General features: G+C 39.3%; 3 protein-coding genes and 1 long non-coding RNA gene across 6 annotated transcripts in view; 2 read left to right on the top strand and 2 right to left on the bottom strand.

Moving 5' to 3' along the window:
* ST8SIA6 (ST8 alpha-N-acetyl-neuraminide alpha-2,8-sialyltransferase 6) overlaps positions 1-290 on the bottom strand; it is a 473234-nt gene extending 472944 nt beyond the window's left edge. The window contains exon 1 of the mRNA XM_079948363.1: positions 285-290. The gene's annotated coding sequence lies outside the window, so the exon portion shown is untranslated. The remainder of the gene's footprint in view (positions 1-284) is intronic.
* The window catches only part of LOC307200010 (macrophage mannose receptor 1-like), a 53496-nt gene extending 40584 nt beyond the window's left edge, over positions 1-12912 (top strand). For 2 of the 3 annotated variants that reach the window (XM_079948262.1, XM_079948261.1), the window contains exons 25-30: positions 584-749; positions 2794-2946; positions 4149-4259; positions 6219-6407; positions 9616-9654; positions 11296-12912. In XM_079948262.1, the coding sequence (XP_079804388.1) occupies positions 584-749; positions 2794-2946; positions 4149-4259; positions 6219-6407; positions 9616-9654; positions 11296-11525 (888 nt within the window). In that variant the 3' untranslated portion in view covers positions 11526-12912. The remainder of the gene's footprint in view (positions 1-583; positions 750-2793; positions 2947-4148; positions 4260-6218; positions 6408-9615; positions 9655-11295) is intronic. The other variant, XM_079948263.1, reaches the window with a different exon arrangement.
* LOC307200050 overlaps positions 6416-17863 on the bottom strand; it is a 49765-nt gene continuing 38317 nt past the window's right edge. Inside the window, exon 3 of the long non-coding RNA XR_013832295.1 lies at positions 6416-6867. This is a non-coding gene — a long non-coding RNA (uncharacterized lncRNA). The remainder of the gene's footprint in view (positions 6868-17863) is intronic.
* SLC39A12 (solute carrier family 39 member 12) overlaps positions 17313-17863 on the top strand; it is a 30869-nt gene continuing 30318 nt past the window's right edge. Inside the window, 1 exon segment of the mRNA XM_079947690.1 lies at positions 17313-17559. Within this exon segment, the coding sequence (XP_079803816.1) occupies positions 17489-17559 (71 nt within the window). The 5' untranslated portion in view covers positions 17313-17488.

Below are 17863 nucleotides of genomic sequence, written 5' to 3'. Positions count from 1 at the left end.
GCTGCAGCTAGCAACTTAGCTCAACCTGGACATAAGCAGTCCTAGCCACAGAAGCCATTTGAGACTCCAGTGATAAGTTGGAATCCAGCAGTACTCCCAAATTGTGAATCTGTTCCTTCACAAGGAACCTCCTCCCAGAGAAGGTTGTCAACCAAATTATTTGACATAGGAACTGTCCACCTACAACACCTACAACTTATCAGGATTCAGCCCTTCTATTGACCCCTACCCATTAATGCTTCTAGACACGAGGTCAACACCTTCCTAGCCTCTCCTGATTCATATGGAGAGGAGAAACAAGAGCTGTGTGCAGTCAGCATTCTGATGACATCATGCTCCATATTCCTGGATAACACCTCGCCTATTTCAATTAGATGTTAAATAGTATAGGTATTATCTCTGGTGTCACCCATATAGTAGTACTTTAAGTTAACCCCCTGAAAGATGATGGTGTGTGAGAGTGTGTGTAAATAAAATGAAAAGGAGAAAAAGTAAATAATGTGGAGTTGATGTTATGGTATGCAAATGTCAAAGTTTTTTTCTAAGCCAGCATGTGATGTTCCCATGTGCATTTGAATTTTAGACTGGTGAGCGTTACAAGTGGATAAGCAACCAGAGACTAGTATATACTGATTGGGGCCCTGAAGAGCCAAAGCAGAAAATAGCATGTGTCTACTTACACCCTGATGGTCACTGGAAAACAGAAAATTGCAATGAAACATTCTTCACTGTCTGTGAGCGGCATCATGGTAAGCAAAGGAATGTATCTTTTTTAATATGGGACTTTGCCTACTCCATTTGAAGATAGAGCTGAGAAATGTGCTATTGTAACTTCTGCCTCTTTCATATGGAAAGAACTGTTACAGTTCGAACCATCAGGCAAACAAAAATATGATGGAGTTACAATAAGTAATCTAGGATTTGGTAACCACATTTAGTACCCATTGATTTCAATTGAAGAGACTTAGGCAAGTGTTTTTAAGGCAGCAACCCTTTATATATTAACACAGGAGTAAGCTCCATGCAACTCTGTGAACATTACTTTGAGTAAACTCTCATAGGGTTGCACTGTTAACCTACCATTGAAGTCAATAGGATTTAAAATAGCTCACGTTTCATTAAGAGGATTCTTTTTTCTTTCTTTCTTTTGGTGGCCATTTTATGCCCATTCAGGGCATTGATTTCTCAGAGAGCAATGACTTGTAATATTACAAATAGTTGGGAACAATGCCAGCTCTAAATTTGAGATTTCTGCCAAAGCACCAGCTGATGGGCACAGCACCCTATGCTGGGGTGTCATTCTGCTGGGCTTATCAGGTGGTGGCAAAAATGCTCTGATGAGCACCAAGCATCCCCCAGTCTTCCTTACAATTTCTCATAATGCCCCTAATGTAGCATCTGCCGGAAGCCCATGTCCTCTCCTGGTATGTCCTACAGATGAACTTACGGTCTTCAAACAAAAACATCTTGAAGGTCCCAGGCCACAGAGAGATTAGGCTGGCCTCAACTAGAGCCAGGGCTTTTTCGGCTGTGGCTCCAATCTGGTGGAACGCTCTGTCACAAGAGACTAGGACCCTGAAGGCCTTGACATCTTTCCGCAGGGCCTGCAAGACAGAGCTGTTCCACCAGGCCTTTGGCCAGGGCACAGCCTGATTCCCTCCTTTGGCAATTTTCACAGAACTCTAGCCCAATGGTTGCCATCAAATTGATTTGAATTAATTTTATAATGAAATTATTTTAGCATGTTGTATTATTTTATTGGTCAGACCAAACTGCGAGAGGCAGTGGAAGACAGGAGTGCCTGGCGTGCTCTGGTCCATGGGTTCATGAAGAGTTGGACACGACTAAACGACTAAACAACAACAATTATTTTATTGTTAGCCGCCCTGAGCCCGGCTTCAGCTGAGGAGGGCGGGATATAAATAAAATTTATTATTATTATTAGTATTAGTATTATTATTATTATTTGCGGGGGGGGGGGGGAAGGCAAAGCAGGTATTACTGGTGGGCCCTGCCACTGTGCCCAAGGATGCCATGAACTGACAATGGTTTTGGCTATGACTCAAATGAGATAAATTTAAATATTTTCCAATAAAATATTTGAGGGTACTGCCCCCCAAGTTGATTGGCATTGCCATTCAAATGGCGTGAGTATCATTGATTATGTGGGGCAGGGCTTAGCTCCCCCCCCCCCAATATTTTTTTCAAGTTGGCACTCCTGGCGCAGTTGTAACAGTTTTTGGATGGGTAAAAAAAAATAATCACTTGATATTCCCTAGCATTTTGCCAACAAATTGATCTGAAAAATACAGACATGATAGTTTGTAGGTAAGAAACCTGCTATCAGTCGGGGAGTTATTTTGCTAGGCACCTTTAAAATTGATTCTGCAGAGGAAAAGAATTAAATTATTCACTTTCTGTGTAAAATTATTGACTCTGATTATATGCTTAACCTGTCAATCGCAGCACAGCTTTCCCTCCTTGCCTCTCCCAGTCTCATATTTGCTCTCCTTCCCCCCATCATTTCATGTTTATGTTCTGGACACTTATCTGCAACAGTTTTTTAATGCCTGGATTGGCACCATGAAGCTCTTCTGAGGGCCCTGCTTTGACATGTGCAAAGCTGCAGACATCTCATTTCACTAGCCCAAGATGCCACTAGCCCAAAATGCCACCTTGATATTCTGCTTCATCTCATGATTTGGGATTTGTTTGCACATCCTTAGTATTTATAGGTTTCTAATATATTTATTTATTTAAAATAAATAAAATAAAATACTTGTTTCATAATAGGCAAAATCCCAACTGAACCTCCAGAGGCACCAGGAAAATGCCCTGAATCAAAACAGAACCTGATATCTTGGATACCTTTTCGGGCACATTGCTATAAATTCTTCACTGGTTGGTTTGATCGCCCGAAAGCACACTTCAAATGTTCTCAGTTAGGTGGGTATCGTTTTGAATTAGATCATGACATAAATTTTCCATGCTAGGAAACTCCTAGTTAGTATGTAAAACCAATGTGGTAAGTGGATGGTGTTGCAGGGAAGTCCTATCCTATGCATGTCTATCAAGAAATATGTCCCATCAAGTTCAGTGGAGCCTAAGCTAAGTAAGTGGGTACAGAATTTTAGCCTTGGACTTTGACCAGAGAGACAGAGGTTCAATTTCTTGCTCACCCACAAACCTCACTGGATGTCTTGGGCCAATTCCCCACCTTTTAGCTTAATATGTCTCACTGGGTTGCTATGATGATAAAGCAGGAAGGAAGGAAGCCTGGAATTGACCCTGTAGTCCTTGGAGGTACTGTAGAATGGCAAGGCACAGCAAGTGGGGTTTCTGGCTGACGATGCTGCCCACACCTACTTTGGGAGAGGCCAAGTTGAGGGAAGATTGGAAGAACAGGTGGTTTGTCCTTCAGAGCACTCAGGTCATCAGCAAATGCCTGACTGTACTGGTCCCTAATAATAAATCTTTCTATTGTTGGGTGCTTCTGTGTGAGGTGGGTTGTGCTGTTCGTCTACTTATCATCCTCATTTGTCCAACCAAGAGATTTATGTATGAATCTTACTGAATGAAAGTTCATTGGTGGGGTGTTTAAAAAGCCACATGCCATATGCACACACACATTTATTAACTTTCCATTTTATTTCCTCCGCAGTACCTCTGAGCCCAGATAGAATGTTGCTCCACTGGGGCCAGAGAAGCACTGTGGGGAAACAAAAATTGTGTGTGCCAGCAGCAGTGCTTTCCTTCTAAGCTGACTTATGATCATACATAACAGATGGACATCTAACTTCTGCTTAGAAACTTCCAAGTAAGGGGAGTCCACCAGCTCTCATGGGAGTCTTTTCCACTGTTGAACAATTTTTACTGTCAGAAAGTTCTTTTTGATGTTTACCGGTAGTTGGAATTTTGATGTTTAGTTCTTTTTGATGTTTAGTTGGAATCTCTAATGGTCAGTTTTGCCAGTGTGTATCTATTAAATACGTTGTTGCTTCTGTTTCGTCTTACTTGCCCCTAAGGTCCCAGAGCAATTTACAATGATAAAAGTATGCATTATGAAAATTGTAATTATTTAAATAAATTAAAGGTGGTATGACAAATTCTTAATGAATTAAGAATTTAACTCATCTGATGTTTCCTAGGTAGCACCTTGGCTTCTATAGAAGATTTAGCTGAACTGAAATTTTTAGTGGAGCACACACAGCAAAACACACGTTGGAATTATTGGATAGGATTAATTAGAAATATTGAAGGTAACTGTTTTACAGTCAATGTTTATACTATAATAACATTTATAATACTTATTTATAATATAGTTATTTATTAAAACAATGTATATATACAATATTCTCTATGTGGTTTACAAGAAATGCAATACAAGAAGGTAAAAATTGGTTAAAACTATAAACACTTTTGGAAGTGAAACAGCTCAGATGATACCTAACTCCCAGAAAATCTTCGTACATCAAGCCCAACAGTTCTTCCATGTGCTTGAGGGGTCACACCAGCATAAGAATGTGAAGGCATATGTGGTGGGAATGTTCAAAGGTGAAGTTGTTTTAGGAAAATGTTGTCCAGGGAATTTCTTTAATTGCATCTCAGAGTTTTCCTTTTTTTTTTTTTTTGGCATTAGCTAATATATGGAAGAAATTGAACAGTTAAAAAGCATAGAATTTGTAACACTTCTTCTTCTAATGGCAGCACGTACAGCCATAGGTAGTAATTGGAAAACTTAAAATTTTCTAGAAATAGACTAATGTTATAACACAGTTTGGCAAACAGCCTTGCTGGAATTACTGAAGATAGACACCAGTTTAGAAATGAGACAGTTTCCTTGGATTTAGGTGGAAAGGAAAAATAGAGCTGGGTGTCATGGACCCTCAAAACTCTGGACAACCTCTCCCAGTGGTTTCATGTAAATGTTAAATAGCATAGGCAACAGAACAGAACCATGAGAGACCCCGCAGGCCAATGGCCAAGCCATCAAGCAGGAGTCCCCCAGGAGTCCTCCAGGAAGGAATAGAGCCACTGTAAAACAAGTCCTCCAAGTCCCATCCCAGCAAGGTGGCCCAGAAGGATACCATGGTCAATGGTATTGTAAGCCACTGAGAGGTCCTGCAGAACCAACACACTCCCCAGTTCCTGTCATAAGTCATCCACCAAGGCTACCAAAGCCATCTCTGTCCCATAGTCAGGCCTGAAAACAGATTAAAATGGATCCAGATATTTCGTCTCCTCCAGAAACTGATAGAGCTGAGATGCCACCATATGCTCCAGAGCCTTGCCCCAAAAGGGATGTTGGAAACCAGAATATTTGTATTTAGCCTAGCAAACTAAAAAAATAAGTATGTTGTTCCCAGTGAGCTTGAGGTAAGTGTGCTTGAAGCTATAGCTTCAGATTAGAAGAATAACAGTCTACATTAGGAAATGGCATCTATATGTTAAAGTTCACTTTATGAAAAAGCAGAGCCAACCATTTTTCCAAAATAGTTGTGGGAGTTTAGAGTACTGATCTAGAAAAAGTTTTTAGGTATGAAAAATATGTACAGGCAGCCCCCCCCCCCCAATTTATGCGCATTCAGTATGTGTGTGACCATGTATACGTGAATCACACCAAATGCAGAAGTGACCTGGAAACGTCATAAAGACAGCACTGAAATATCACTAAAAGGGCAGAACGGGGTTGGGATGGGGTTTTTGCAGGCTTTTTTCAATGGGTTTCAATTATACACGATGTGATGCCTTTGAATGTAATTCCCATGTAAACGGGGACCTGCCTGTAATTCCTAGTTTAGAGAAAGGAGAAAAAGAGATGTATCTACTAGTCATTTTAAAAAGAAATACTACATCTAATCTGGTTTTGATCCCAAGCAGTGTGAGCAGTCCCTGCTCTTCTATGTTGTCTATAAAACTTCTATGTTGTCTATAAAAAAAAAGCTGCTCCTCAGAGCCAGGCAGCTGTCCAAAATAGAGCTCAGTATGGTCTGGGGGAATGCGGGGGGAGGGGGCACTGTAGCCAGAAATCAGACACCCTCCCCATACTGTTAGTGTATTCAGTGTTCTGATATAATATGGCTGGTTGCTTGTATATTTTCCAAACTAAAAATGGTGAGTGTGTTTTTAAATTGTGTTTCCATATAGAACACCTTGCAATCTTTGTGCTGCTCCTTCCCTTTCTAGTCATTACAACATCTGTTGATTTTAATAATTAGGAGAATGGTTATGGGAAGATAAGACTGAAGTAGATTTTGTCAACTGGAAAGCAAATGAGCCCACATTCGAGCCTGAAGATTATTCCTCTTACTATAGTGGCATCTGCGCTTACATGAAGGCAGATAATGGGGAGTGGTACAAGGAACACTGCAGAAGATATAACGGATTTATTTGTAAAAGACACAAAAGTAAGACATTTTCTTATTTATTAGCAATAATTCTTATTCAAAACAGTATTTAATTGTTGAGGTGAGTTGTATAGAACTACAGTGAATGTCTTAGTACAGTCTTGTGTAATTGTTTTCTGGCTAGATTCATATTACTATAAGTTTATCCGTGTCATCTCTTTATCTGCCCTCCTCTTAAAGTTGTGTAACAAAGGTGTTTCTGTGAGACTACTGCCCAGAGAGGGACTGTTTCCTGTCTCTGCATGTTTATAATAATCTGCCTTGTTCTATCCTTACTAGCAAGTTCTCAGTGGGTTTTTTTTTTGGGGGGGGTGCAATCTTTCCCAACTGCCTTTCTTTTTCTTGCACATTCCATCAAATTGGTCCTACTTTTGTGTGTGTGTCCTCCATACTCTTTGTTACTTCCCATTCTCTTTCCAACCTCTGGCTGACCTTACTGGAGCTTCCAGTCATCAACTCTCTAACAACAAATGGTAAAAGATAGAACCAAAGCTAGAGAATAATCATTTTCACTACCTCTATATTTAATAATGTTATTAACATTTGATAAATATATAATAGCAAAAACAAAATAAAAAAAATCCTTCCAGTAGCACCTTAAAGACCAACTAAGTTAGTTCTTGGTATGAGCTTTCGTGTGCATGCACACTTCTTCAGATACACTGAAACAGAAGTCACCAGACCCTTCTATATAGTGAGAAGGTGGGGAGGGGTATTACTCAGAAGGGTGGTGGGATTGGGTGATTGGCAGATAGCTGTGATGAGCCTGTTGACGACTCATCACAACAGGCTCATCACAGCTATCTGCCAATCACCCAATACAACAGGCTCATCACAGCTATCTGCCAATCACCCAATCCCACCACCCTTCTGAGTAATACCCCTCCCCACCTTCTCACTATATAGAAGGGTCTGGTGACTTCTGTTTCAGTGTATCTGAAGAAGTGTGCATGCACACGAAAGCTCATACCAAGAACCAACTTAGTTGGTCTTTAAGGTGCTACTGGAAGGATTTTTTTAATTTTGTTTTGACTATGGCAGACCAACGCGGCTACCTATCTGTAACTGGAAATATAATAGCAAAAGTTCCCACTATTATTTACAGTCCTCAGAATGGGTATATTCAACATTTTAATAAATCGTTCCTTTTATTCAAAAGGAAAAGCCATTTAATAGATTCCACTTTGATAGTTTTAAGGCTAAGGTCACCATGCCTGATCTTGCTAAGCATAGGGACTGAGTGAACAGACCGAACATTTCAAATTCAAAACTTGGTCCCCATTTTTAAACAGTAACATATTTTCTAATTGAAAGAAGCACATCTGGAAGCAAATGTCCTATCTGAGGTGCATTTTTATTCTCTCCCTGTAATATTATTACACTCACACCAATTTCCAAGTGATAAGACCCTCTCCAGTCATCTGTACTCTTCAGTTGCAAAAGAGTAACTTAATACTCTCCAGGGCAATTTTACTTAAAGAAACAGATTTGGTGACTTTAGTAGTCCCCTTTCTTTTTTGTCCATTACCTCCAAGGAAGGATCTTGAGAATCAGGAGTGCAGACCTACTGAGAGATATGTGCACAGCCAATGCATACATGGCAGATACACTGGCAGTCCCCATCCTAAACTCCCAGACCTTGCCATATCTCCAGGATTCAATGTTTACACTAGGCTAGAGACAAAGGAACTGGCAGAGTCCTTGTTTACCTAGGAATGTCCCATCAAGAATCAGTTTTGCTCTAGCTTATCCTCTGAGTATTAAATAGAAGGGTAAAAAATGTGCAGCACACTAAGCTATTTCTGGAAAAGTTGAAATACAAATGTGGTAAATGGATAATAATTGCGTATTTATTTCACAAGATTTATATATTGCTTGGTTGTAACAAAACCGCAGATAAGACTTGTAGGTAGCAATTGATTACATTGGATGGAAAAGCAGAAGGTTAACTTATTGAGACATTTGTTCCAAAAGGTGATATATTTCAGTCTACAGGGGATCGGTTCTCGGCAGAGAGTTACAAGTGTGCCACATTTATTCAGAATTCCATGCCAATGAAACCAGCAGGACTTGTTTCCAAATAAATTACTTTTACTGCAACACTTTTCTTAACAAGAACAATGAAATCAGCTGAGGGAGAAATGGAGAGGGACCAATTTGAAAGCATAAGCAGTTATACTAAAGCTAAGCAGGTCTGAAAGTTACCTGGATATGATACTACCCCAAGCCATATGTAAACTGCCCTAATCTCTTAGGAAGAAGTGCAGGATATAAGTATACCAAGCAGAGGAATAATTAGGAGGTCCAAGGGCCCAATCTACTTGAATGCAATCCTTTCAATAAACTCCCTCTCCCTACCCCCCACATTCCCCATTAAATCCATTCCATGTACAGTGGTACCTCGGGTTAAGAACTTAATTCGTTCCGGAGGTCCGTTCTTAACCTGAAGCACCACTTTAGCTAATGGGGCCTGCTGCTGCCGCCATGTCACTGGAGCACAATTTCTGTTCTCATCCTGAAGCAAAGTTCTTAACCCAAGGTACTATTTATGGGTTAGCGGAGTCTGTAACCTGAAGGGTATGTAACCTGAAGTGTATGTAACCCGAGGTACCACTGTAGTTTGTTTCTAGGTACTCCAGTCAATTTGATAATGTCACCTGACCACCTATTTGTTCCTTGTCAAATGATGCTTGAAATGGCTTGCTGCTTACTTAACACAACTGATTTTAAAAGCTCACATTTATTTTTTGAAAGTTATTTCTGTAACCTGATCCTGGTATTCCAGAACAAAAGCTAAAGAGAAGAATCATTCAGTGAACCATTCACATTTTAAACCCTTTTCTAACTTGTGAGAACTTAACATTCATTTCAATTTTTAAAAGCTACTCATGGTAGAATCCATTATACGACAATATTTGAATGTTCAATTGACCATTCCTACATTTTTTTTAATAGATAATGCTGGCTGAATTTGCTGGCAAGCAGACTAACTTTCCTTTTACTCTTCCACATTAGTCTGGCTCACTTTATTGCTAATCAAAGCTCTGAACTAAAAAAAAAAAGTTTAATAATACTGTCTTGCATACCTGTCTTCCCTACTATGTTGAAAACATTTGCTTCTGTAGTTTGCTATTACTGTAGATAGATAGATGATAAATAGATACACACAACAATCACACACACCTTAAACATTTCTTTTGTTTTACAGTTATTGAAGAGACAACTAAGTCACCTACAAAAACTGCAGGTAAGACTGGGTTTTTTTAAAAAAACCTCAGGTAAAATTACAAGCATCTGTGCTATCCAGAACATTGAGCCAAACATTCTCCAAAAAGAACTTCTGACTCAAATTTCTAGGCGTGGGGTTGATGCAATAACTGGGACCATAACAAACCCTCAACTCAGCATCTTTCGCCATAGTGGTCTGCTCCTTCCTCTTGTGCACAACAATTCTGAGTTGTTCCACTATTCTAAGGTGGTCATTTTGCTTTGAGGGATCCCCAACCCCCAGTGAAGTAATGTCTTCAGTATTCCTTTGTTTATTTTTTCAGATATCTATATACTGTGTACTGTATACTATGTACTATATAATGAAGAAGTGTGCATGCACATGAAAGTTCATACCAATAACAAACTTAGTTGGTCTCTAAGGTGCTACTGGAAGGAATTTTTTTTATTTTGTTTCTATATACTGTTTAATATTCAGAATTTCTAAGCCATGTGCATAATATGTATTTCTAAGTACTCTCAAACTGCCTCTGCTCTGCTATATGCATTTATGTAAACGTTGTTTGATTAGAGAACTGCATCACAATATTCAGATAGATGTGAATTCCAAAGGATAGCTGTGTTTCAGTTTGTGTGTTGTTCTAAAAAGTGTATTTGGTAGGTTCACCTTTATATGTGAAATCAAATTTTCCTAATAATAATAATAATAATAATAATAATAATAATAATAATAATTTATTATTTGTACCCCGCCCATCTGGCTGGGTTTCCCCAGCCACTCTGGGCAGCTTCCAACAAAGATGAAAAATACACTAAAATGTCACAAAGTAAAAACTTCCCCGAACAGGGCTGCCTTTAGATGTCTTCTGAATGTCAGGTAGTTGTTTATTGCTTTGACATCTGATGGGAGGGCGTTCCACAGGGCGGGCGCCACTACCGAGAAGGCCCTCTGCCTGGTTCCCTGTAACTTGGCCTCTCGCAGTGCTTACCACACCCAGGCAGGCAGAAATCAACAACTGAAGCTTCTTCTAGCATAAGCTCTTCAGTTTATGTAGGCACTAATACATTTCCCTACTGGGGGAAAATGATGGCAACTCTCCTTTCTTCTGAAAAACTGCTACTATGAAGCAGGACAGTTGAGGAGTGGGTGAGAGATCTCGTTATAATGGAGTATTCTATAGTGTTTCACGTATAAGATGGAAGCGCAAAAGGCAAATCGTCTTTAATCTACAGATGCACAGAATAATAGTATCCTATTTAAGATGTGGTGCAAAGACAACTGGGGGAAGGTATACTATTGCCTTGACATTTTGGGTTTTTTTCAGTTGCATTGCAACATCCAGCTTCTTTTGGGCTGGATTCCTTCACAGCCTGCCAAAGCTATTTTCTTTTTTTAAAAAAGGGGTGTACTCCTATTTTAAGAGGAATCTGAGCTACTCCAGTGCATCTTTTTTGCTTCTGCGTCCCCTTCCCTCCTTGCAGTCAGGTGACCATTTCATTGGCTGGTAAGTTTTCAGCACACTATGCTTATGTGCAGAAAATACCACCCAGACATCCCTCCTGTTCTTACAAGGGGGTTGTCACTGGTTTGCCATAGTATATAGTATTCAGTGTTGTCTATTATATTTTTTATATATATTACATTTTCCCCCATTGGCAGAGCAAGAAGATAGTTCTGCATCAGAACGTGGCCGAGTTATAAAGGTGGTTTTCCCAGTGTTCTTCATCCTCATCCTCATTGGTGCAGGCACTGCACTTTATATTGTCTACAGAAGAAGATTTCGACAACAACAAACTACTGGTAGCTTCGACAACACTTTGTATCATGACAATAGGATTCTTATTCAGAATAATGAGTCAGAAGTGCACGTGGAGGACAAAGGAATGTAATGCTATATGCACTTACCTGTGAGTAAGTCCCAGAGAGCTCAATAGGAGTTACTTCTGAATTGACAGGTATAGGATAGCACTGTTTATTCATTCATTTCCGAGAAGTAAGCATTGTTGGGAATGGTTTGTCCCAAGCCTTAATATGCAAGGGTACTTTCTATGATCATGCTTATTATGTGGCATTCTCTGAATGCATAATTATTATTTAGTGAAAACATATTCACAAAATATGTTCAAATTAAATATTACTTGACTTGAAAAATTAAGGATTATGTCGTTGTTATCCTTTGGCAACCCAGGTACTGCACAATATTTTTGCCATGCATGAAAAAAAACCCCACTTGTCTGGTGTTGTAGAAAGAGCAAGGGGTGTATCTCACCCTATTTCACTCTTCCAGAAAAGATAATAATCAAGATGCTTTTTGTTCTTTTTAAAGGATTCAATATGTGCAGCCCAGGTTCTGATTCAGTACCTAATTTTGTATCCATAGATAGGCCTATTTCTGATTGCACTGTATGTCTAGCCTTTGTTTGTTTGGTGGCATTTCTGCTTATGGCTTAAAATGGCATGGTTTTATTTGTTTTCTTAAATATGATAGTGAAATGTTTCTTTGTGTCCACCCTTGCACTTCTCCTCCAGAAGTGCCAATCATCAGTATGAAAATAGGCTTCCATATGTGCAGCCCAGGTGCTAAGTAAGAAAGAGTAACTGCATACATAGCATCTAGTTGTAAATGCATTTTCTTACCTAAGACTATTTCTGCCTATAGAGTGTCTTGTTAGAGGGCATGTCTTTGGGTTAGGGTATCGTTTAGCAGGTTTTGTTGGTATTATTATTGCCCCGATCGTCTAAAATGTTTTAAATTGTTTTTAACTGTTTTTAAAGTTGTGTGTTTTTAAAATTGGGGTTTTGTTGTTGTTTCCATTGAAAATTGCAGTGGCGACCTCAGTGGCCCAGCTATTCTCCTATCTTGACAGGTTAGCCTAAATTCTGTTGGCTATGCTCTGGTAACCTCTATGTTAGATTATTGCCACATGTTATGTGTGGGGTTGCTTCTGAAGACAGTTTGGAAACTTCAGCTGGTACAGAATTCGGCAGCCAGGCTGTTCACCAAGGCAAGATGGTTTGAGCATATTACACCAATCCTGGCCCAACTACACTTCATTACATATCTTTAGGCATTGGGCAAAAACATTTTGCTTCAACCCGGACTTTGACTGATTAACATTCTAGGGCCTTTTAAATGTGTTGTGGGGGGTTGTTTGTTTTTGTTATATTAACTATTTTGTGCTCTCATTTTGTATTTTTAAGTTGTGAACCCCTCTGTGATCTTTGGATGAAAGGTGATATACAAATCTAACTAACTAAATAAATAAAAATTAAAGCATACAAATCAGTATCTGCAACGTGTTCCTTAAAAATTCTACACTGGTAGCATCACACACCCATTCAAATATTATTACAACACAGCAACAAACTCCTGGGAAAGGTGATGGGGACTTTTCCCCTCTCTCAGGTGAAAATGGTTTATTCTGGAATCAAATTCATCAAGAGATATCGGAAATTATTTAAACACACATTCACATTTCTCCTCAGTTATCCTACTAAATATGTGGAGAGATTCTATGACGACATTTCACCAAAAGGAACTTTTGATATGGATGCTGTTAGCTGCCAGGATCTCTACAGCACAACAGTGGAAATATTATTTTTTTTTAAATCTGACTATATCCTGCAAAATTCCCCAGAACATTCAGGAATCCACCAAATTCAATATGTCTCCATGGGAAGACCACCTGATGGCTTAGGTTAGGGGAGAAGTATTGTCTGATCTAGTTCTACACATTTACACTAGCGCATGGTACTTCTCTTATTACTCTGAAATGTGGGTATTATTTATGTCATCATTTCTGCATTGGCAGACTTGCCACATGTACTCCTCCATCACTTCATTTTGTGCAGAGAGTAAGATTCTTTCATTAAAAATGCACCCCATGGATCTAATTACAGAATATATGCACACAGCACACTGATAGCATAGGGGAAATCTGAAGTGTGCAGGTTTCATCCTTTATTCCTCACAATTGCTGTGCAATTGTAAGGCAGCTCAAAGCTCATTTACTAAGTTCGTCAAGATAAGTAGTTCGCCGGTTCAGTAGTGGCTGTTGCTCAGTAAATTGTGGTCCTCTATCAGAAAGCTGTACATTACCAAGGGGGCATCATTAAAATATAATATCCCATACTGCTGTGTAAATAAAACTAAACTCTTATGCTGAACTGCTGGCACATATAGAATTGTTTCTGCTATTAGCCAAGAAGTGAGTATGATAAAGCTTGTTAACATCCCCATGTTGTTCAGCTGCTGACAGTGATGAAAATAACTGTGCAATACAGAAATCTGGGGCCCTTGTTCATAGCAATTTTCTGCCAACAGTGTGTTGAATGGTGGAAGAAGCAACATTGTTTATGCTTCCACTTAGACTTCAGACTTCACCTGAGTTCCCCCAATTCCTGTTTTCCCATGTAGAGCTAAGGAAGTATTTGTGAAGATCACCTTCACTCTTGCTCCAGTGAGAGCATCAACTGAATCACAGCAAATCTAAATCTAACTCATGGTGTTTACTGTATTAGCCCAAATATAAGCCGCACCTGCAAATAAGCCACACCTTTAAAATTCAAGGGGGGGGGAGGGAGTCAAAATATGATGTGTGAAATTACGTTTCAGGTTGTTTACCCAGTACAGCCTCCAGACATCAATTCAGAAGTTCAGCAGCCTCTCTGGGACCAGCAGACATAGACAGAGGTCATCTTCACCCTGCTGATACTTCAGATCTTCAGAAGAATAGGAGGCAGAATAGAACCCTGAGGCAGTCCATACACATGGAACAGAAATCCGCCAACGGCACTTTCTGAAAATGATTCTCCAGGAAGGACTAGAGCCACCATAACACTGTGCTCCCCCGCCTCAGTCCCAATTCAGACAGCTGATCCAGAAGAACTTGACAGTTGGTATTAAAAGCTGCTGAAATGTCCAGGAACATCAATAGGGTTGCACTCCCACCATCCATTCCCTGGCAAAGGTAATCCTTGTCGTGAGCTAATGAGAGATAGATGCCCTAATCTGTGGATTCAGCAATCCAAATGCTGGCTAACAGTCGTATGCATGACTTTAATGGAGTGCATCCCTCTGATTATATTTGCATTTAGGGAATTATTATGCATTACATAGCACTGGCTGTCTTGATTAAACCATGCATTCATCCTTAGAAAAATTTCAGGCAACCGTGTGATTGGTCCAATGGGGGGGGGGGGAATCCAGCAGCCTTTATTAGGGCTGACTAATATATCACAAAGTCATGTTACATGTAAAGCAAAACCATAACATTAATGGAGGGGAGAAGGGAGATTATAGAAATGCCTGGAATTCCACATAATCTAACTATCTTGAGGTGGAACATGGGAAGTTTTATGTAGACTGAATTAAATTACAGTATATTGTGGTAGGGTGCAAAATAGATTTCAGACTGCATCAAGGGCTACTGGGACATAGAAACATGAATGGTTGTTACCCCCTTTTTAAAAAAAATATACAAGTTAGCCATTATTTGGCTCTATCTCCAGCAGTGAGCAGAGAATAAGAATCCAGGTGGGCCACAGAGCATGCCCTTGTCTGCAATGCTTCCATTTAGAATCCAGCAACACCCCCCCCCCCTGTCTCCATGCCGAAATACAGCAGCTCCAGAACGTGGGCAGAAGGTAGCAGAGTAGCAGATGTGTCGGATTCAACTCCCGTGCAAAGTTCAAAATAAAATATATACACTCAGGCAGTAGAATTCTTCAGTAATAGTTTACTGAGGTTCAAAAGCGCACAGGATCTTTCTGGATCCCCAGAAAGGTTCAAAAACTTCAGCTCATAAGACTGTATCCAGTTACAGAAGCAAAACACACAGGATAACAGAAAGTAGAACCACTCAGGCAGGAGATATTGATTTGAACGTATTGCAGAACAACCCACTTCCCCAAAAAGATGGGAGACTTTTTGCAAGAAGGACTTTTGGGGGGGGGGATGTACTGGGAAGAGTGGGATAACATTGGCATTGACCCAACATGATCTAACCTCCCTGCAAGCAAATCAGAACGAATGTTTGATAAATAGCCAATGTCATCTACTCTCCCTGCAAACAAATCAGGATGAATGTTTGCTACCGGTAAATGGGTTGCCTGGAAGGAGCCCAAATAATAAAAAATGGATATAGAGGTTGCTTTCTTAAGTTATTCTTACTTTAAGGAGTGGAGGAGGGCCTGGAATCTAGACATTCTGTGAATGAAATAGAAAGCATTTACATTTTCAATACTTTGTTTTCTTTTGCAGGAAAATATCATTTAAAAGATAGAAGTGCTTCTTGATTACTTTATAATTTTTAATGGATAAATTGTTCTGCAGATATGTATCTAACTAGGATATAGTTGCATAAGATATACACTTAAAATAGTTAGCTATATTTTACAATGTACTTTCTAAAACCTGCCAGGAAGAACTTGTACAAAATGTCTATCCACCTCCCTTGTTACCTTAAGTACAACTCTCTCCATAGCAACCAGAAACTTTTCAAAGCAGGAATAAACTAATCCTCTCTGGCTTGCAGAGCAGAGCCAAGGAATTTAAAAAACATTGGGCTTCCCAGCAGCTTAATACTTTGAGGGATTCAAAAGGCCACAAAGCTAAAGATACACAGTCCTCCCTTTTATCCCCCAGAGCAAAGGTAAGAGGAGAGAATTCAAGATGGGGGTTTCCTTCTAACATTTTTTCAGTTTTAAATCCTTTCCTGGTGCCACCCTAAAACTAAAACTATTTTTAATCATCAAAAGCCCTTCTTCAACATCCACACAGTTGTTAATTTCCCATCTGACTGTACGCCAGGCACTGTTTTGGCAGGCATTATTAGCTGCTTCTACTTTTATAGCTTCTTAGCACTGCTTTATTTCGTAATGAAATCTACATTCTTTTACAGTAAATCAGGTCTGATGTTGTGTATAACAGGCATGAATGCTGTATGGAGGATGCTTCCAGTAAAGGGATGCATGCATACATTGATGTGTTTGTTTAGGGAAGCTTTTAATGTTTAACAGACCACTGTATTTTAATTTTTTGCTGGAAGCCACCTAAAGTGGCTGGGGAAACCCAGCCAGATGGGCAGGGTATAAATAATAAATTGTTGTTATTATTATTATTATTGGCTACAGTAGGCCAAACTTCCTATTTCAAAGCAAAAGTTTGTCTTTTGATACAGAAGGTATATTGTATTGGGATGAATGACATTTTATGAGCGATGTCCTTTGCTTTTTTTTCTAAAAAAAATGTTTAGGGGTACTGTCATTTTCCTACTCACATTTAAATACTGCCCCCAATGAGGCCAAACTTAGATTCACAAAATGTTTAGGGGTATGCTTCCCCCTGCATCCTCCCAGAAAAAAGCGATGTCCTTTGCGGTATCTGGAATTAGATATAGAATAAATTGTATGTCTATAGGAGTTTCCTGGCATGGGCACAAGCGAATCTTCATACATTTCTAATCATGTTTTGATAAAATTACATATTTGCAAGGTTCTTTTCAGCATGATGAGAACATTAATAACTTTAAGCAAAATGTGATGTTAGTCTGCTTTTTTTTTTACATTTCATTTCCCTCTAATCTCACTGTTTTACACTGTTTTCTTCACTACCACTTTAATCTCACTGTTTTCTTCACTACCACCACCATGTGTATGCAAGCTTGCTAATTCGGGATTACACTTCAGGCATCTGATTAAATGGATTGTGGCCCTTAAAAGGTTACGTCTTAATAAATTTGTTAGTCTGTTTGGTGCCACAAAATTCTTTGTTCTTTACATTTAAAGAAAGAATGGTTTTGGATAATGAAAAGTTCACTGGTGTGTTCTTTTCTGCAGGGAGGAAAACTGCATGCAACTAGAAGCAGGTGTTTCCTCACATTTTAAAAGTATTTGTGTCTGTTTTTGGCAGTGGGCATGTAGGTACAAACAATAAATGAATTTTTAAAATGATGTCATGCTCTATGGCTTAACTGCTAAATAAGAAGTGTGGAGTCAATCTCGTCTGAAAATCATACTTGTTGGTCCTCTTACATGGAAACTCATTTACTGTCTATAGATGTGTAGAGACTAACTGATTTTTTAAAAAATGAGGAGGCAATGGCATTCTACATACGTGCAATGGGATACTATCTTAAATAAGAGTTGTACAAGTGTTTGTACAGGTTCTATTTTGATGAAAACAACATGACAACTGTCTTCACTTTGTTTTGGGTTCTGAGGCCAA

Source organism: Podarcis cretensis (assembly GCF_951804945.1).
Source record: "Podarcis cretensis genome assembly, chromosome: 12".
Classification (NCBI taxonomy): domain Eukaryota; kingdom Metazoa; phylum Chordata; class Lepidosauria; order Squamata; family Lacertidae; genus Podarcis; species Podarcis cretensis.
The sequence above is the reverse complement of the archived record's forward strand: the minus strand, read 5'-3'. Positions and strand labels throughout refer to the sequence as shown.